At 35.6% G+C, this 21,655-nt stretch overlaps 1 protein-coding gene across 4 annotated transcripts in view; it reads left to right on the top strand.

The window, feature by feature from the left end:
• Positions 1–21,655, top strand: part of CSPP1 (centrosome and spindle pole associated protein 1) — a 67,981-nt gene that overhangs the window by 4,952 nt on the left and 41,374 nt on the right. For 2 of the 4 annotated variants that reach the window (XM_072852379.1, XM_072852380.1), the window contains exons 2-9: positions 123–226; positions 1,596–1,692; positions 6,363–6,463; positions 7,180–7,203; positions 9,678–9,758; positions 12,856–12,957; positions 16,519–16,964; positions 21,145–21,246. In XM_072852379.1, the coding sequence (XP_072708480.1) occupies positions 125–226; positions 1,596–1,692; positions 6,363–6,463; positions 7,180–7,203; positions 9,678–9,758; positions 12,856–12,957; positions 16,519–16,964; positions 21,145–21,246 (1,055 nt within the window). In that variant the 5' untranslated portion in view covers positions 123–124. Of the gene's footprint in view, positions 1–122; positions 227–1,595; positions 1,693–6,348; positions 6,464–7,179; positions 7,204–9,677; positions 9,759–12,855; positions 12,958–16,518; positions 16,965–21,144; positions 21,247–21,655 lie in introns of those variants that run through there. The other 2 variants (XM_072852381.1, XM_072852382.1) reach the window with 2 other exon arrangements.

The following is a 21,655-nucleotide window of genomic DNA, read 5'->3' as shown; positions in this document are numbered from 1 at the left end:
TGTAGTTCTGAAGGAGAAACTTGAATATTACTTAACTACTGTCTTAAGCAACTGTAATTGATCTTTAAATTTTTGAGGTTCTGATGTAGAGGTGATGTTCTATGTGTTTTCTATAACCTTAGAAATGATGGCAGATGATTTAGACAAATTTATTGAAGAACAGAAGGCCAAGTTGGCACAAGATAAGGCAGAATTTGAAAATGATCTACCTTACATGGAAATGAGGGTAAGAGTATTAAATAGTTCTCCTGAATTTAAACACTTCTATTGCTAGAGTCTTGATTTAAGCTTGCTTTTACTGTCCTCTTAAAACTGTATCTGTTGTTAAAGTATATATTAAAGATTTATCAATTCAAAGTAATTTCTAACTTAAATACTTCGTATCTGTATTTATGTAGATCTTTAAAAACCTGTTTGCCACCAGGCATATACAGTAACATTTGTATTTTACAAGTGGGAAAACTCTTGTAAATGTTTATCATGATTCCTTACCTCCTCCCTAGGGAAGCTGACTAGCAGAGATCTGCTCTCTGTCCACTGCAGCACATGGGTGTTAGGATGGGGATGGAAGATATAAATATCCTCAAAATTTCTGTTATGGAAACTAGGAAATATGAAAGGCAGATTACTTAATCCAATCAATTAAACAAAATCTGTTCTTATCACAATTTTCCTATTAGAAATTTTAGTACCTAATTCTAAAGCTATAAAGATTTTATAATTTGGAGATCACCATTAAGTTGTTTAATAGTGCCAGTAGCTGGTAAAAAGCTGTATCTAAATAATTCAAGCTAGTTAAGTGTTATGGTAACTAAATAAAGTCCTCAGTAAAAAAGAGTTTTGATTTGTCTGTTGTTTGACTTACAAAGCCCCAAACAGCTTTTAACAGCAATTATAATATTGAGTTTTCACTCAATTTTTTGTTCCATCAGAAGGTTATGAGAATTCATCTTTCTCCTTTTGAGGGTAATATAAGTATTTTTACCTAGTTATAATAATTATCTCCAGAAAGTTTTATTAATTCACTCCAGAAGGTTAATTCTGAGGGAGTTGTGAGGAGTTGGGGTTCCTTTATTTTTGCCTCCTCTGCTCAGAGCAAGTTTAAAGAGAAGGAAAATGTTTCCAGCCTATAGTTTGATAAAGTCCTAAGCTGGATGGTGAAAGTATAGTTGTAGGGAATAGGTGTCTTAAACTTGCCCTGTAATACACTGTAATTCTTTCATAGTTTCAAGCAAGATGCAGTACGTCAAATAAGCCCCCATAAAAAACCAAGAGAGGTTGTGTGTAAACTATGAAACAATTGTGGATTATGACATGTGGTTTATGACATAAATCAGAATATATATTGTCAACATATTTCATGACATGAAATATCTTGAATATATTGAAATATATTGCACTAATAATTCCTGTGTTGTATTAGAGAACTACTTTTATGGTAGTATTAATGAAATGTATAACTTGCTTAGTGTGTTAATCCGGCATCACTTTCAATCTCTATTCTCCAGTGCTAATAATTATGTTAATAATGTTGTTCTTATATGTGATATTTCTTTTACCTTGTGATGCAGCAAAGCGTTTTGTTTTGCTTTCAGAATAAGGAATCAGAGAAGCTTTCTGAGACTAGCAAAATGTTAATCTCCATGGCTAAAGAAAATATACCTCCAAATAGTCAACAGAACTATCCTTCAGGTATAGTGTATTTTTTTTATATGTCTTCTAGATTTAAGTAGCATTTAATTGCCTTTGAGAATTTTTGGAAAGGAATTACTGCTTTGGATTTTTAATTACAAGATGATCATTGTAATTCAAGTGCATACGAATTTTTCAGTCTTCCAAATGTCTTGGGATTGTGTGGAATTTTTTTTGTAGTTACACTTTTCTCGAATAAGGAAAATATGCCAAGCACTTTCTTTTTCTTCTTGTAAAGGTAGCTCCATTAAGAAAACCAAACAAAAAAAAACCAGAACAAAAAGCTCTTTACCAGTCCTTTATAGATGATCTGTCCTTTCCTGTTGTATTTGGGTGGAGCAAAAGCTTTGGAAGTCCTTTTACCTGGACTTTACTGCAAAAGGATACATTCCCTGTACTTGGTGCCAGGGAAGTAAGGATGCCTTTTCTTTCAGCCTCTAAGCTTAAGAGTCCTAGTCCAACTTGGCTAAAATGCACACAGTTAAACTAATTTTTTTTTAAAATGTTAAGTGTCTTTTAAACATTCAGGCAGAGAGTACTAAACTGATTGTATGGCTTTTGTAATTTTGTTATAATGTAGTAATTTATTATACAAGGAAAGAACAAGCTCTTAATTTTGGTTGAAATCTTAACCAAGTGAAATGGTTAGATTTGTTTTGCTGTGACTATCAATTTAGTCACTGTTTTCTTTAGAAGTATATATTGTCCTATTTTCTTCTTTTTCTCTGTGTTCTTTGTGATTTCTGTTTGAAAATGTGTGATAGTGTTCCTTTCTCCATTTTATTCTTTCTGTAATGTGCCACCTTTCCTTACTTGTCCTACCATCTCCCTTCTGTAGGCACTACTCTTTTTCCTTAGTTACACTTGTGTAGCTCATGTTTGTCTTGACAGCTTTAGAGCTTTTCTGTGTCCTACTTCGTGTCGATAGGTAACTCTTTTCTTTCGTGTGTAGACACTTTGGGTTTGTACCTCATTAATTTTCATACTATGCTTACTGTAATTCTGGTGTAATTCTGCAGCTTCCAGTGGGAGTAAAAGCTGTCCTTTTATTTTAAAGAAGATACGTCAATGGATGTTTCATGTTTTTACATAATACCAATCTAATCTATCTTTTAAATAAGTACTCCTGTGATGCTTAATGTTACGTCCCCTATATAATTTTAACAGAATTTGTGACCAGAAAAGTGCATGTATTTAAATTAAAAAACAGAGCCTGAGCTTGTGAATCAGGGGGCCTGAACTGATCTTAGCTGCATAAATAAAAATATGGTTTTTATAAGGATGTTGTATAAGTAACTTGCCAGCCATCAGCAAGGCAAATTTCTCTAAAACCTTTACAGGAGAATTTCACTAAAAATTACCTGAAATGATAATTGAATATTCCTTGCTACCAGAAGTCATAATGGACAAACTTACTTAGGGGACAGCACTTCAATAAGTATCTACCTCACATTTTTGGCAGTTTTATTATGATCAGCAGGTTAGTCGTGGTGTTGATAATTCTTTGCTTAACTGTGGAAACATGTGATACAGAAAATAGAACACAGTAGGTAGTATCCCAATGGCTGTGACAGATGACTACGTAACTGTTAAGCTATTTTAATATTAAAATAATTTTATCTCTTGTTGGAGAACTATAATAGCACATGTCATGTTGTATTTATTATTATAAATTGGACTTAACTGTTGACACCTAAATAGAGTAACACACATAATGAAGTATTACAGATGACGGTCGTTCAGGTGGTCTTAAATGAAAAGCAACAAGTAGGTATTGCTGTTGTGGTTTAACCCCAGCCGGCAACTAAGCACCGTGCAGCCGCTCGCTCACTCTCCTCCAGTGGGATGGGGGAGAGTATTGGAAGGGTAAAAGCGAGAAAACTCATGGGTTGAGATAAAGATAGTTTAATAATTGAAAAACAAAATTAACAAATTGTAATGAAAAGGAAAATAACAGAGAGAAATAAACCCCAAAAAAGACAAGTGATACAAATGAAAACAATTTCTCATCACCAACAAAGCGATACCTGGACAGTCCCCGAGCAGCAGCAGCACCCCCCCCCCCCCGATTTATTGCTGAGCATGACGGCATATGGTATGGAATATCCCTTTGGTCAGTTGGGGTCAGCTGTCCCAGCCGTGTCCCCTCCCAGCTTCTTGTGCACCCCCAGCCTACTCGCTGGTGGGGTGGGGTGAGAAGCAGAAAAGGCCTTGACTCTGTGTGAGCACTGCTCAGCAGTAACAAAAACATCCCTGTGTTATCAACACTGTTTCCAGCACAAATCCAGAACATAGCCCCATGCTAGCTACTATGAAGAAAATTAACTCTATCCCAGCCAAAACCAGCATATCCTATAACAATAATTTGGGTGCTAAACACATTTGACTGTTGGTGGATGGTTGTTTATATTATTGGCTGGCTGTGCTTGAAAGCAATGTAATTTCCTTTGGATTAAATTAGACAGGGACTTGTTCCTTGGTAGCTGCTAAGTATTTTCTATAGTTCTAGCAGTAGTGTTGAGAATCAGGCTGCATGAAGTTGTAGTTATTTCTCAACATATTAAATGCATGCAAACTTTTATGTAAAAATATATTTAAAATCTTAACTTTTTTCTAAAAAAAAAAAGTTGCCAATGTGATTGTGTGTGATTAACAGAATAATACAGCATAAATAACAGAATAAATACAGCAAATACAGAATAAACAAAAGCAGAAAACCAATGAAAAAGTATCTCTCTTATTCTGATGGAAGAATTCAGACAAATTTTGCATGAAAATTAGGATGAATGTATGTTAACTGGAGTATTTTTGCCTTGCTAGGCTCTCCTAAAGTAAGTTTTTGAAGTAGCTAGTTTTCAAATATCTCCTAAATCACTACTCATAATTGTTATCTCAGTGCTTTTCTGGTGGCCAAAAAAAGTTCTGTAATAAAATTAACTTTAAACCCTCTTTTGCTTGAATACTTCACGTATTTGATTCTCACTGATCTTTTTCTGTACTGAATTTTACTGGCTTCTGTGAAGTTACTGAAGGAATCTTCACTCTGACATGTTAGTTGCTTTTGATTTTTTTTCTTGGTTTCCTATAGTTAATCCAACAATAATTTAATGTGAAAATAAGAGGCAAGAGCAAGTAGCTGAAACAAACCATTTCCTCTTCTGTATTCTATTCCTCTTTACACTTACCCCTTTTTTGAGGGTTGAAATGATACATTATTTTTTAATGGAACTCACACTTACCTTATGTGCAAAATTAGGAGAAAAGTAACTTGCAGGTTGGAGAAGAAGCTCCCATGCAGATTTTGGTTAGCAGTTAGACTCTGTAAGCTGTTTCAAAATAGCATATGACATATTTAATCAGGTATTAGGTCCTTTGGTTCTACAGAACAGCAGGCTGACTCCTGTTTTGGCTCATAAAGTGTCCTGGTTTCAGCTGAGATAGAGTTAATTTTCTTTATAGTGGCTGGTATGGGGCTATGTTTTGGATTTGTGCTGAGAACAGTGTTGATAATATAGGGATGTATTCTCTGATTTCTCTGACTTAGCTGAAACTATCTCAAGCCAAGCCAGCTAAATGTGTTTTTACTAAGTATATTTCAACCTTTTATCTGTTTCAGTAGCAGAGTGATTCCCAAGGTAGCAATTTGCAGCATTTATATAATGTCATTTTTACTGTACAGACACCGATTAATGCCCTAAACATGTAAAATACTGGAGTCAAACAAAGTACCATGCAATAAATTGGGACTGATGTAAGAGTAAATCTTGATTATCCCTCTCTTCCCTGTTACTCCTTGCTACTCATTTTACATAGACTACAAGATGTAGAAATGCTTTCAGAGAAACAATAGGAAATTAAAAAAACAAAGAGTCGCAATCTATGTCTCTTGTCTGGTTTTGTGGAATCCACTAGCTCTCTGTGGAGAGTGGTGAAAGTGGCTGCAGAGGTGGGCTTCTGGGGCAGAGGATATTTCTTATAAAGCACTTTAAAATGTGTTTTGGGAACAACAAACAACTTGCATAGCATTATATTTTAAGACTGCAGCTGTTACAAGACCCAACAGTAATCTTGGAAAAGTACTAAATGTGTGTTTTGGGTCTACTACAATTAAAAACACTGAGGTGGAAATTAAAAAATTATTATTATTATATGGTCAGATTCCTTGTAGTTGTGTGGAAGCCAAGATATTTTTCACGTTTCGTGCTAAACAAATAGCTTGTTGCTTTCTAGCTGCAAAGTATGTTTTCTATCGTGTGATAAGCACAGCTTAAAATATCAGAGTAATTTAGAAAGTAACATGTCAAAGGAGATTTCCTTTGAAACATACATTGACAAAAGAAATAGGTACAATATTTACGTTATTTTATACTATTTGTCAAACTATCAAAATAAATTCAGTTTATGTTGCGTTTGTTTTCTAGTGGGGAGAAAAAGTGCAAGGACTAGAGGAAAACTAACATCCAAAAACCAATCAATTTTTCTACACTTCCCACCCAACTACTCATACAGAGAAGGTGGTTTTTATTTCAGCTGTTTTGTAATTACTGGTTGCATCATTCTTTATTTTATTGCTGATGTCTAATAAAAATCCAAGTGTAGCTTTTGCAGGATGTGCTTTGTATTAATACAAAATAGTAGAATAATAATATTTAACAGCATTAAACTTTCAGGTGACTATGGCCTGAGTTTACCTCTTGGAGAAGAGTATGAACGAAAAAAACATAAACTCAAAGAGGAACTTCGACAAGATTATAGGCGATATCTTTCTCAGGTAAAGCTTCTTGTCCGGTTGCCTGAGTTTAGTGAGTCTTTTAAAATGACTATCTCATTTTAATTGAATGAAAATTAATAAAATCTGCGGAAAATCTTTATAAGCAGGCACTCATTATGAGCAATGGCTGATTTCAAAGACTCGAGTAAAAGTAATTTCAAAATGTCACTGCTAGGAACGGTTATATGTTTTAGGCTTCTACAGATCTCATTGCCAGGAGACTACATATTACTTAGTACATTTTATTCTGAATACTTTCATTTATTTGTCTCTACTTCTTTCTTAGCTTCTTCTTAAGAATTTAAAATATCATCTGTTACTTCCTTAAGTACTTATGTATTCTATGGTTTGTAATTCAGGTAAGAATATTCCTATAATTAGTGTAACTTTATTTGACAGCTTATTTTCAATTTTAGAAATAAAAAACCTTTGATGTTATGCTTAGCATGATTTATTAAATGTCACGGTAAATTTAAAATTGAAATGGGATGTAGGAAATGTCATAATCTTGGGAATATTCTGTATCCCTTCTTAGTCAAACAGAAGAAAAATCAGGAAGCAAATAATTTCTGTTGTCTGAAAATGCTGATTATCAGTGTCTTTAGTTCTCAAAATGAAAGAATGGATTGGCTTTAAGAAATGAAGTCTTTTTTATTAGGTCAAGTATTTTTGAATGAAAGACTCTTTTTGAATAGTATCTTTTCCCTGACTTTTAGGGTATTTCACAGGCAAAAAGAAAGGTAGGGTGCCTGCAATACCAATTTTTTTTTTCCTTCAAATTAGTCGCTTTTTGCTTTGTTTGAAAGCTTTGTGCTTTTTGAATTAAAAAAAAATCATTTTTTTTTGTGCTTTATGTGTTTGTGCATGCTGTAGTGATTAGTTGTGATTAACAGCATTGTTTGTGCAAAATTATTGCTTATATTTATTATTTTCCATTAATAAGATTTTAAAACACTTGTTGATTTCTTTTTTCATTTGCAATTGCTATTGTTGCTGCCTAATGCTGACTCGACAAAAATTTTTCTTTTAGTAGACATTTGCTTCAAGGCTTATCAGTTACATAGGTGTTATGAGTTCAGTTTTTTTTTTTTCTTGATACACATACTTTATAAAGCTGGAATAAAATCATAAACTCTGAAATATTATAATATGTCATCAGAACCAGAGTCAAGGCTTTTTTCTTTCCTGTCACTGTGAAATCTTATCAGTGGTGCTTAGGAAAGCAGTAGAGCCAGCTATTCAGCACCTAGTGGCCAGAATGCAAGAATACAAGTATTGTGAAGAAAAAATAATACCAGAGGCACATTTTTGTAAGCTTTGTTCAATTACAGTAATTTTTAAATATTTATATCATTATACTGTCACGTATATATAATTTTCAAATTTAACGCTGTCCCTCCAGGTTGTTCAATTAAGCAACTTCAGTAAAGGACTGGGAGGTAACATGGTAGAAGCACTACCTTCTGGTTTTTCTGGGGCTTTGAATAACATGCATATGATACAAATTAACTATATAAGCATGCACTAGAATTCCTGAATAACAATAGCAACAGCAGAATTAACTGGCTTCTTAACCTCTAACCAAAAGGATGCTTATATAATTGTTGCTTCTTGTTTAATCTTAAACTTCAGATTATTTTCAAAGTTAGAATATTGTGTTAAAATGTAATGTTTCATAATTCTCACCAAAGTACCCAAATAATATAATTTTTACATTAACTTCTAGTGTTTTATTCTCAGTTGAGCTTCAGTTTTACAAATTTAGGTTTACAAGGGTTGTTTTTTTAATGTAGTACGTTAGCTATATTAAACTTGTAAGGCCTGAGGAAGAGATAGGATAACAATCTCTAATTTCTTTTCCCCACATAAAGAGATAGTGCAACTTTTAGCAGCTCTCATAGTGATAATATTTTGGTTAATAACTTGTTTAGTCTCACTTATGTAGAAAATGCAGTTTCCATATCAGCTTCTGATTTTTGGCAAATACCTTTTTAAGATCATAGGTAACCTCTACAGATGTGTTCAAAGTATGAAAAGAATTACTTAATAAAGAGGATTAGAATTTATTTACTTTTTCTAGCAAAAATAACTTAGTTCGCCATATTAATCTAGTTGTCTCAGTGCTTGAATATTTGCATGGTTATTAAATCCCTTAAATATTTTCATGTGTAGTTGTGAAATATAATTCATAATTATGTGGTTTTGTACTGGAACAGGTAGAGCTCTCACCTGTTGACATGCCTCTAAGCTTTTAAGCTACGTTATGACGTAGATAATGGAAGGAAACAATGCTAGTGAAATACTGTATCTAACCCATTCCCCTCATCAGCCCATGCTACACGTGATCTTTTTATTAAAGATAATCGGATTTATAAAACATTAGGTGATTGACTGAGAATGGCCTGGGGATGCTTTTAGCGAATGAGTGATGTATGAAGAAGCCACTAGACCTGGAAGCTAAGGACCTGTTCCAGCATTGGTGGTTGATTTTAAAGGCTGATACTTTGACTTGCCATGCAGCCCAGTTCCCAAGCTGTGGCCCAGGGACCTATATGGAGCAACAACATAGTGTTTTCAATGGAAAGTTCTGTTCTGAAAGTGACTGAAGGTCCGTAAGGAATTACAAGATTTGGTGATGGGTCGTTATCCTGAAAAGTTTGGGGACTGCTGTTGTAGAAAACAGGTAGTGTTGAGATGCAGAGTGGTTACTGTGCTAGTGTTAACATGGATTTCATCTGTTAAAATAAGAGGTAGACATACCTTTTCTGCAGTTAGAAAAACCAATTTTTCATCTTAAGTAACGTAGTGTCTTGGAAAATTCCTCTTATGTTTGTACAGATGCTTGTGCTTATGCTACTTACTTACAGGAGAATTGAGTAATGGTGGGGGTTTTTTGAATAAAAATATATTTTTTTAATATACAGGGACTAACTTATGTAATCCTTGAAATAGTGTAATAGGGAAGAAGTGGCAAACACTTTCAAACTCAAGCTTAAGGCTTGACAAAGCCCTTTACATTCCGCATTCCTTGACTTCACTTCATTCGTGTGTTCCAAGAACATCCTACATTTTCAAAATGTGAAGGTTGTCTTCAGTCTTTATTTCATTAAATTGATGACACTTATTTCAGAAAATATAATTCCTAGCAACTATTTAGCAAGTAAGATTTGGTATTTTAAAATATATTGAATTATTTTTATTTTTTTTAATGTAGAAAAACTATCTGACTACTGGTGAAGTAGATCCATATACTCAGGGGTTATCTCTTCCTATTGATGAGCGAAGATCTGCCAAGGTAAATATCTGGAGGAAATTAAGTAAGTGGTGTATAACTTGAAAATGAACCTGGATGTTTAAACTGTTGTGGAAAAATTATTTGCACTCAAGTTTTTTGTTTGGTTGGGTTTTTTTACAGTGTTTACAAATGAACATTTTTGGAGGTGGTCGTTAGAATAATTCTCAGAAAAGTAAAGTCTTTAAATTTTGTTGTTGTTTTTAAATTTTTAATCCTAGGTTACCTGTATTCTTAAGTTTTAGATAATTAGGTGTGTAATTCTATACTGATACTAGTTTGAGGTTTGCTACTTCTAATTCACACCTGCAGGGCACTTGGTGTGTTCAAAAGATCTAGTGGTTGTGCTTGGATTTTGTTCAGCAATAAATATTGATCTAATAAAGAACATTGTTTTTCTTATAATTATATATATACTTTTCTAATTTATTACTGTTCTTACTGCAGCCTGGGGATAATTTTAAAAAAATTTGCTTGTAGTTGTTTCTACAGTGATATTCTTATCAGTTTCTATCAGAACTAAAGGAAGCGTGCTTTCTGCTGTACACAATTTGTTTTGATGTCTTTGTGCGCGCTTAACCTACCTGCTTACCCTCATGTGATTTTTGTTTGTTTGTTTTGAACAGATAAATCCAGGAATCTAAATAAAAGCTGATCTGGTATTTCAAATATTGCCTGCTGTTAATATAGGAATCTTCCCAATTTCCAATCTGTCTTTGAGAGTACAGATACTAATGTGTTTTGTGAAAGGAGTACACATTCTCTCTCTGCATTTAGCCCCTTTGATCTCCCTGAGGTTTCTTATCAGTTTATGGTCTTGCTTTCATATATTGGAGAAAGATACCAGCCATAACAGTCTCTTTGCTATTGGAGGTTCATGGAGGTTAGAATATGAAGATGCAACATGCATATGTGGATTTTCTTAACCTCTGATCCATTCCTCTGATGCATAGTATGATTCTTTGAAAGCCTAAATCAACCTTACAGGGGTCACCTCTCCTCCTGCCCTCACGCTGTTGGCCTTATATTCCCAGTTCCTTTCTTGTGTTTGCTTGTAAATTGATCCAGGAAATTGAATCAGCAGAAACATTGTAATTTAGAAAATATTTTTGCTGACTCCACGAACACCACTGGTTGGTTGTTAGGACTGGACAAACCCCAGTGGAGATGCAAGGCAGAAAGAGAAGCTGTGTTGCTGGAGGAGGACTGGACTGTTGCACCCTTGGGGGTTTTATTTTTTTTTGGTTTTTTAACCTATATTGCCTCAGAGTTGCATTGTTGCTCTGTGTTTGGGGCTACGCTGTCACTGTAATCTGGCGCAAGACTTCTGCTATGGAATGCGTTAGCTTTGCCCTTGCTGTGCTTACTTACGCTTTCTGCCTCTCTTGTGCTGGCAATGATGTTTGGCCATATGAGGAGCCAGGTGAGAACTCAAGTGAAAATTGCTGTTATGAAAAATCCCCAAACTCCAAATTATACTAGTGTTAAAAAAAAAAAAAAAAAAAAAGAGGCAGCAAGAATGAAGTGCCCAGGAAGGGGAAAGGACTCCTCAGTGGCAGCATGCATTTGTGCTGAGTTTGTTAGCTTCAAGTTCTCGTGAACTTTGTGTTAATCCTTGAGAGTATGTGTGCTGAAACAGTGAAAGATAAAGTATCTTCGATTAATTCCGTGGAAATTAAAGACGTATCTGAACTGGGAACATGTCTGGTCATTGATGGTTTTCTATCATAGCAGCTCAACATTCACTGAGATTTTCTGTACAAGTGCGTTGTATCCTTTTTACTCATTTATTTATTGCTATTGCAGAACCTAAAAGCTGCCAGAAGATGTCACACTGTGCCCTGCTAAATGCTTAGCGTCTTGGGCAGCTAACGATTAGAGATTAACATTTGCATTTTGGTTTCCTCTATTAGGTAAAATGTGCAGTCACACAGCATATTGAATTTTCTGCTGAGTGTTTTGCCACCTGTTAAAGACAATGCTAGTTTCTCAGCTTTGGAAAATACCCCTCAGGCAGCTTTTGCAGCTGCCTGCAGGTTTTATATTGTCACTGTCAGAAAAAGATAGTTTGGGGGAGCATTGGTCTCATTTGCAAAACTATTACTAAACTGGTATTTCCACGGTGACTGAGGTATAGATTATTTTTGTTTTACATTTGTTCATGGAAAAGTAAATGTATATATAATGTTCAGATTTTTTTAATACCCTGTGCTTTTTTTTATTGGAAAATACTGCAGTGGAGAAGAGCATGACTCATAATATTGTAATATAATTCTCTTTTTTTTCCACTCATATGATGGTTGGAATAAGGTAGTATGAGAGATGCCCCATGATCTAAACATAAGGTACTAATATCAGGAAATAATGCAAATCAGAGTTTGCTTTACCTGGAGACTTTAGTATTTCATATTATATTATTAGGCTATTGATGTACCATTCCTGCATATTTTTAGACCTGAGCAAGCTGGTTATAAATGTTGTCACCTTGCAAAAGCAGCTAGGACAAGGTGGATAGATCACGTTTTTCTTAGTTTTCCTTGCATTCTTTGCGCTTTTGAGTGTCTTTGCAGTCAGCTTAACTGCTTGTTAAGTTCAAGTTATATCCTAAGCTATAATTGACACATCTTGTCTATACATGTATTTGTTGTCCACTTTTAATTATGAGTGGGCAAGTCACAACTATCCTCAACACACACAAAAAAATTGTATGTTTAAAAATAATCTGTAAATACATTCAGATTGGAAATTAGAAGGTGATTTCTAATTGTCAAAGGAGTGAGGCTTTGAAACAATTTTGGAATAGATTAGCAGAAGGAAACCTAACCAGTTTTAAGATGGAACTTGATATACAGTAGTGTTACTGGGGACTAGACTTCATGCCCAAGAAGCTGGTTTCTACTTACAGATTTCAGATTAAGAGGAAGTACTATGTTCAAGAATGAATTGCTTTGAGGTTTTTGTTCAAGCCCTATTTGTATATCACAAAGAAGGGGGAGGGCAAACACACAGCTCACTTGTATTCATTTAATACTGCAGTTCTATGAACTAAAAGCTACTAAAAAATGCAAAATTATGATGCCCTTTTCAATGCCTGTTTTAGGAGAAACTACGACTTGAAAGAAACAAGGAGTACAATCAATATCTCAGGGATAAAGAAGAATGGAATGAAAAGCTAAGGAAATTAGGGAAGAAAAACACAGAGGTAATACAGTTTTACTGAAGCTGATACAAAGAACATAAATGATCTTGTCAATTGTTTTATCATTGACTAAGACATACAAAGTAAGACAAAATGAGCAAAGAATGTCGTTCAATTAGGCCACAGTTTTATGAATATATCTAGCAAGTCATGGTTATGAGTCATACAGTACTGTTCTTGATTCCTACTTCAGTCATGTCTGTCTGGTAGAAGGATGCTTTCATTCTTCTGTGTGTCTGAAGGAAGTCCCTGGGTTGTTATTGGTGATAAAGGTGGCGGCCAAAAAAGCTGTCTCTTTGGACAAAATGTTGAGCTCCACACAGTGTTCCTTAGCTTTTATTTGTAGCTGCTTTTTCCTCAGTCTGTGTCCAGTTCGTGCGAAGGCAAGGCAAGTGCAGGCAGCTGTCCAGTATATGGTGCTGTGCATTTGTGAATCAAAAAAAAATGTCTTTACTACTGAAAGTGAGCTAGACACATGCATAATTGAACTCAGATTCTGAGCTGAGGCCTTTGATTTGTGTGGCAGTAGGCAGCTAAGCACCATGCAGCTGCTCGCTCACTCCCTGCCCCTCCGCACTGGGATGGGGGAGAGAATCAGAAGGGTAAAGGTGAGAAAACTCGTAGGTTGAGTTAAAGACAGTTTAATAGGTAAAGCAAAAGCTATGCACGCAAGCAAAGCAAAATCAGGAATTCATTCACTCCTTCCCATGGGCAGGCAGGTGTTCAGCCATCTCCAGGAAAGCAGGGCTCCATCACACATGATGGTTACTTGGGAAGACAAACGCCATCACTCCGAACGTCCTCCCCTTCCTTCTTCTTCCCCCAGCTTTATATGCTGAGCATGACATCGTATGGTATGGAATATCCCTTTGGTCGGTTGGGGTCAGCTGTCCCAGCCGTGTCCCCTCCCAGCTTCTTGTGCACCCCCAGCCTACTTGCTGGTGGGGCAGCATGAGAAGCAGAAAAACCCTTGACTCTGTGTAAGCACAGTTCAACAGTAACTTAAATATCCCTGTGTCATCAACACTTTTTTCATCACAAATCTAAAACATAGCCCTATACAAGCTACTATGAAGAAAATTAACTCTATCCCAGCCAAAACCAGTACAACAGTCAACAAGGGATTTTTAGGTCTAATTAGCATTGTTGTGAGACCCTTTGTTTTAGTAATCTGGAAGCAATATATTGATCTGAGAAAGCCTCTCTGCTGCTTGTTAATTGTAAAATCTTGTGTAGAATGGGTAAATTTTCTCTTAAAAATATTGTTCCCTTAGTTTAGTGGTGGACTGCAATAATTTGGAACTCTCATCTAATGCAAGTTTGATTTAAGAAGGCCTTCCACATTTTTTTAATAAAGTGTACAGTAGTGTGAGAGCTAGGTCATTCTATGAAGGGACTTGTATTTGTACTCACAACAGCTGAAAGTTTATTGTCTTTCTTACAGCAGTCAGCAAGTGCAAATACCCATGTATTTATAAGTTTGATCTAGAAGGATGTTTCTTGTCTGTCTCCAGAAAGATTGTTTTCTTACGAGAAAGATCTTTTCCTTCAAGTGCACTGGAGTGTCATAGAGTTGAAAACTATTTTAATCTGTGAAGACAGCTATAAGGCAGTATTCAGGCATCCTTTAGATGCTGGAATTCAATATCTGATTCTTATTGGCTTTTTCAAGGGTTGGAGTGCTACACAACAGTCATCCCTAGGAAATACATGGTGAAAATGCAGCTTGTGTTTGTATAACTGAGTCTATAAATCTCTAAAGATTTTTCTACAAGTTTGGGCATTATTTGGGCATTTCCTCAGCTGGCTTATCTAATCAAATCTATTTAGTAGGGAGTCAAGGTTTTTTCTTTCTGCTTTGTTTGTCATCCCATTGGACTTCTATGTTACATTTTTATCATTCTTGTGTAGAAACAATTTTGCTGTCATGAAATAACAGGAAAAAAACCTGGTGAGGATTTTTTGAGCTTCTTCCATCTCTGAGGGATATTTGACTTGGAGTGAGAGTCAAATGAATAGGTCTCATGATTAACATGTGTGACCTCAAAAGTTTGATCCAACAGTTTAGATAATCATGGGATAAACTTCAGTTGCAAGGAACCTCCGGATGTCATGTAGTACAATCCCCTGCTCAGAGCAGGGTTAACTTCACAGTTAGATCAGGTTGGTCAGGCCTTATCCAGTTGAGTTTTGAAAGGATGGAGAATCCATAGTTCCTCTGGGCAACCTGTTCCACAACTTTAACTGCTTGATTTGTACTTCTTTCCCTCCATATCCCATCGGAATTTCCTTTGCTGCAACTTGTGACTGTTGGTTCTTTGAAAACCATGATTCTGGCATCTCTGTAACCACCCATTAGGTAGAAACTGCAATTACTAGGTCCTCCTGCCGCCATACATACCCTCCTTAACCTTCTTTTTCCAGGCTGAACAAACCCAGCTCTGTCAGCTGCTCTTTTATGAGCTCAGGTGCCTTAACCATCTTGGTAGCCATCCTCAGCACTTTCTCCAGTTCATCAGTGTCTGTGGGGAGGGAGGGAAACTGGGCACACTACACCAGAACCTGAATACTGAATAAATACTGAGCAGAGGAGGAGAATCACTTCCCTTGACCTGCTGACGACACTCTTGCTGATCCAGCCCAGGGTGTGGTTTGCCATCATCACGGCAAGGGTGCTCTGCTGACTCATGTTCAGCTAGTTGCTCACCACTAATCCAGGCCTTTTTCTGCAAAACTGCTTTCTAGACAGTCAGTGCTTAGCCTGTACGGGTGCATGGCATTATTCTCTCTGAGATGCAGAATTTTGCATTTGCATTTGTTGATCTTCATGAGCTTTTTGTCAGCATATTTCTCCAGTTTGTCAAGACCCTTCTGAGTGGCAGTCATACCCTCTAGTATATTGATGTCTCTTCCCAGTTTGGTGTCATTTGCATCTGTAATTTATTTTTCATTTGTAAAGTATGAGTTACTGTTATCTTTATTCCACAGATGAAAGATTAGTGCACAGAAATAGTACAGGATTTATCCAAAACCATGTTGTTTGCTAGAACTGTGTACTGAACACTGGTCCAGTGTGTCATAGGGTTGTTTTTTATCCACTAAACTATCCTTTCTCATAGTGACATCTCCTTGGGGAGCAAAGAAATAGATTAAGAAATGGTCAGGTTAAAAGGTTGTGCTCATAGGTAAAAAGTATTACAGACTTGCCTGAATCTGGGTAGAATAAAGATATCTAGTCTCTTGATGAGGTATAAAGTTCAAAGTGTTTTTTGATACTTTTCACCTCTGAATCCAAAGGTCAGTTTGGAGTTTGTAAAAGGCCTATCCAGGATTGATAGCCATTCTTCTGAAAAACATTAGATAAGAGAAGGAGTGCTTGTGTTTTCCCTCAAAAAAAAAAAAGTCCCTAGCTTTTAAGCCCTCCTTGAAGTATTTTTCTTGCTCACCTCCTACCTTTTCTCCAATGCCTGTTTAGAGATTGTTTGAAGAAATACAAAACTAAGTTTTTGCTCAGTGTGATTTGTTTATATTCAGATCTTTTAATACTTTTTTTCCATTAAACAGAATGAGATGGACAGGAATAAAGAACCTCTTGCTGTTACCAGGCTCCAGGCAGAGCTCCATACAGAAGTACAGCCCTGTAATACAGGTGCAGAACCTCCCAAAAAGGATGCCTTTACTTCTACAGAAGATTATGAAGAGCTGCTAAATAAGAGATGGCTGGAGGAAGACAGGTATCATAGGTTAGATGATGAAGTTGAATTAAGAAGTCGACTATTAAATAAAAGACTCGATGAAGATTTGGATGTTCCCAATCGAAGACATCGTGGATTTGCTAGCCAATCTGTAATTCCTATTAGGAAGCATCACAGACTTGAGGAGGATCGTGATTTTGGGAGAAGATACTACAGAATGGACTATGATCCTGAGATAAGTGAAGAAATGGACCCTAGATTTAGATGTGAAAGTGCTTATGACAGAAAAACTCCCCGGGTTTTTTATGCTGAAAGGTATTCTTAATTCCATTTCCTCCTTTATTTCTGTAGTGCTTGTTGACAGCCATGGTTTGCTCTCATTGAAAATTAGACAAGATTGACATGTGAAAGCAGGGTTTTTGTACTTAATTTAAAAAGGAACTTTGCAATAATTTTTAGAAAAAATATTTAAAAATTGGACCAGTACCAAAGACTTTACATCATACATTAGGGAGCATTTTATATATTATGGCAAACCAAGAATACTAGAGAAATTACCCCAGAAAAAGCACCCCACAATTAATTTTTATGAAGAGTAGTTTGCCAGAAAACATGTTAGTATTTTAGAGTTAACCCCTGTGCTGGCAACCCAAGATTACATGTATTGTCTTAGTCTGTAATACCTATAGCAAGTCAATTTTCAACTCAGATTCCAAAACTGGTTTGAGCTTCAATTTTAGGTACATGCCACTATGTGTTAGAAATGTAAAAATATATTTTAAAAAATTCCTCTTTTTTACTGCATGTCTTGCTAAATGGCAGACTTTAAACAAATGCATACTTGAACCAAATCCTGATGTTGTTAATAGGTGCTAATCTCAGTAATAACTACACAATTTGAATAAACATTTCAGAAAACCCAAACCAAACAAAAGAGGGTGTTTTAGATAAATCACTAGGGAGGCAAATTGATATTAGGTACTGTTCATAATTAAATAGTCTTTACTGTGTTAACCGATAAATCAGTTTGATTGCTTTGACATAAATTGTTGATCTTTCTCTTCTAGCTCACTCATTTAAAAGAAGGAAAAAAAAAAAAAAAGCATAACCTTCCCAATCATTCAGGGTTTGGCAGTCTGGCCACCTTTGGTTATTCCATTGCAAGAACCGGTTGCTTTCAAAAACAGATGGGTTGTGGTGTGAAATAGTACCAAACTTGAAACAGATGTGTTTTATACAGCTAAATTCAAATGAAATAAAGCAGTAAAGTTTCTTGTAAATAAATTTTAGAAAGGTGTTTGAAGAGTTCATTTGTTCACTTCACAGATCTTGAGAGCATGAGTGTTGTAGATGCTTCCCGCCCCCCTTTGTGTTAAGCCTGTTGCCAGAATTATTTTACTGCAGTTGCTTCAGTGAAGGAAGCACCACTGTCTTTTCCTTGTTCAGCAAAATAACCACTTTTTTTTTTTGGTAGAATTAACACTTCTAGAAAAAACGGAAGGCAAATTGTACCACTCTCAACAATGTTAAATATTGTGATCATGTTTCGTTGTTAATTGCTGGTGGACTGGTTAAATGATCTTTTGAGTCATTGTTTACAGGGATAATTTTCTGGATAGTACTGCAAATTAATAACTGGGAAAAATAAAGCCTAAAATGCTCTTCTATTGCAAAAGCATTTTCTAAATTGAATGAAGTCATGCTTCTTTTCCAGTTTCAAATGCCAATAGAGTTTAAATAACTTCTCTACAAAACCAGCTTTTGATATTCTTTCTCAGCCTTTTTAAAAAAAATCATAAAGAAATTAAGTAACTGTGGAGAAAATGAAATGTCTGGAAGCATTTGGGAGATGCAGATTAAATAAATGGGTTATTTCAGAGTTTGAGATTGTATGTCCAGATGTGCTTCTAAAAGCATGTATTTATTCATACAATGTTTCTGAAAAAGACTAGCAAATGGAAACAGTGGTTAAATAGATAGCAGTAACAAGATTGCTTGTTTTCTGCTGAACAAGATTTGGAGAAGATAATGCAAAATAGAAAAATTGTTCCATCCTGTAGTGTAATATTGGTAGAAATGAGCAAAGGAGGCTTTAGGGTGGGGTCTTCTTGTCCTACAACTTTTCAGAAAGAAAAATATTAGAAGCTTGGCTTGGTGTCTAACAGATAATAAAAATGTCCATATTTTTGAGACTAACAGCAATGTTAATCCTCGATGTTAATTAACACCCAGAAAGATGAATGTCCTCTTTTTACTAGGTAGCTGTTTGCTACTGTCTAATGTGATTGGACACAGAGTCTAATATTTGAATAAAAATGACCATTGAAGAAAGTTTGAGGGTTTACTTTGTTTCTCAATATATGCAGCATTATATATGTAAAATATCAGCAAGGATGGTGTTTGAACCAACAGTAGACAGTATCATGTTGAATAGAGGATACTAGTTCTTAGTTATTCCAGAAAACACTGATGGTGCTTATATAAATGTCTGTGAGCAATATATCACTAAGCAATTCATTGCTTATTTGGAGAGGCCTCTCAAACAGTTTTAATTCCAGTTTTCTTCTAAAACAAAGTACAGAAGATAGTCTTATCTTTGTTATTGGCAAACTTGGTGCATCTTCTTAAAAGAAGTTGCTGGACCAACACCTGGATTGCCTGAACTGAAATTTGTACATAAAACTAAGGTTTGTAATTTTGGTGTGTATTTTCTACTTTGCTGAATTTTTATTGAAAATTACTTTTTTTTTTTTTTTAATTAAATATGCTTTGTAATCTAGTACTCTTTTTCTCCTTCACAAGGAGCTCCACTTAACCTTTTATGAACTATATTCAGTCTCTCTTCAAGGAGAAACGCATCTATTAGTTACTGACAGCTCAGCTCCTGAAGGGTTTGCAATTTTTTTCTCCATTTCAGGCAGTCATCTTTTCCAGAACACATTTGATTCATGACAGAAAATAAATTCATAAGGAGGAATATTTTTATTTGCTGTACTAAAGCTTTTATGTTTTTAAATGGGCTTTATTAGTTTATTACTTTATTACAAACAGGTGTTTGTAACGGGACTTTCCAGAAAGGTTTCTGTTTTGACGGTGGCACAAGGACTGTGGCATATTTCAGCAACTAGAAATGGTGACAGGAAAGTGAGAGGAATTGCAAAATGTTTTGGTTCTTATGAGTGGAATGCTTTAGTCCATCCCCAGCAGCCAGGTCTGTCCTGTAAACAGGATACAACAGCTTCTTCATTGAATTGGGCCAACATGTCTGGGCCTGCCATGCTAAGCTTGCTGCTTTTTACAAAAAAGGTTGCCTCTTGAATCCTAAGGTTTGTTTCTTTGCTTCCTCCCTGCATCCTTTCATCATGCTATGGACTAGGCTTTCTATTTCCTGACTCTGTTTCAGTCTTACGTGACCAGCCTTGTAAGTAGCAGATTGATCATTATCAGAAAGATGTTCTTGATCATGAAAGAAGATCATGTTATGCCAAGAGGATGGATGTCGTTCTTTCATGTTGTTCTTGTGGGTTGTTCAGATGCCAAATCAATGTTTAATAATCTGCTTGCATCCTTTTGCCTTTGATTATTGGCTTTTATTTAAATTACAGAGTTGGGCAGAGCTGTGGAACTTTTTACATAAAAGAATAAGATGGGATTTTTTCTGTCTTTACCTAGTATTTTTTTTGGCTTGCTTAACAGGAAGTCCATGGCTCTGTCCAGCTCTGGAAAATATATAACTTTGTTAGCATCTATTGGGTACTTTATTTTCCATTGAATACCTATTCTTGCCTTATATTATCAAGATAACGTGAAGTCCTCATTAAAGAATAGTTAATTTGCAAGGCAAGAAAAGTCTGTAAATTCAATGACCCCAGATCTTTTCAGGAAAAGCTCCATTGTGACCATACAATTTTTGGCATCTTTAGAATTATTTGAAGTTTCAATTATATTACTTCATATGCAGATGATTCAAATTTTAGCTCCTGAATTTTTGTATTCACCATGTTACCTGTCTCTTATCTTGATCAGAAGTCACCTCTCTCTTTTAAATGGTATCAGTTGTGTAGTGAAGGGTAGGTTGTCATTAAAGAAGCTTTTCATATCCGAATTAACTGTTTCACCAGACTTGCCCAATAGCTGTGTGCTGAAATCTGTTGTAGACTTTGTTGGCTCCTGGAGATTAAGAGCAGCAAGATCTGTTTCAATTAATGCAGTGTGAATGCTGAATGCTCTTCAGCTCTCAAAACTCTTAACCAGGCTGAATAGATAAAGGTTGCATGAAAGCAGGCTTGGGAATTCAGACTCCAGACAGAGAGCTGCCTTGACAATGCTAACAAAGTGAATTATTTCTAGAAATTTTGTGTGATATTTTCAGAACTGGTTCTGCCGTCCAGTGTGCAATCAGGCTGAGGATCCATTTGCACGAAACTGCTGGACCTTCCATTTCAGATTAGATGTTTTTAGGCAAGCATAGCTGAATACTTTCTATTTCTTTAAGGCCCTATCTGGATGGAATAGTAAGAGATCTACCTGCAGATTATGAAGACGAATTAAAGGAGAGAGCACGTGTGCAGCAGATCTCAAGAACTGGAAATTCTAGGTGTGGTATACAGTGTATTTTTCTGATAATTGCACTACAAATTCATGGTGAAAGGAAAATGTTTATTTAAAATCCCTAATATGTTGTCTGAAATGGCTGACAGTTTTTCCTACAGCTAGGATATAGTACAAGAAAAATGTGTTTCCTTTGAGAACAGCTTTTGAAGCTCGCATGCCAGTTTTCTTTTGAAACAATAGCTCACCTATTCTCCAACTGAAGACTTTTAATTATTAGAATAATGTGGAATCCTTTTCTGATAGTAGTTGTAAAATTCCCTTTTTTCCTCTCGTCTTGGTTTTGCAAGTCCTGAAGTGATCTAAGTGGATGAGGCAGAAGCAGAACACTTGTAAAGCCCTTACATAAACGCTTGACTGGCACACTCAGTCTGTCAGCATTGTTGAAGTGCTCA

Source organism: Ciconia boyciana, chromosome 2 (genome assembly GCF_034638445.1).
Source record: "Ciconia boyciana chromosome 2, ASM3463844v1, whole genome shotgun sequence".
Classification (NCBI taxonomy): domain Eukaryota; kingdom Metazoa; phylum Chordata; class Aves; order Ciconiiformes; family Ciconiidae; genus Ciconia; species Ciconia boyciana.
The sequence above is the reverse complement of the archived record's forward strand: the minus strand, read 5'-3'. Positions and strand labels throughout refer to the sequence as shown.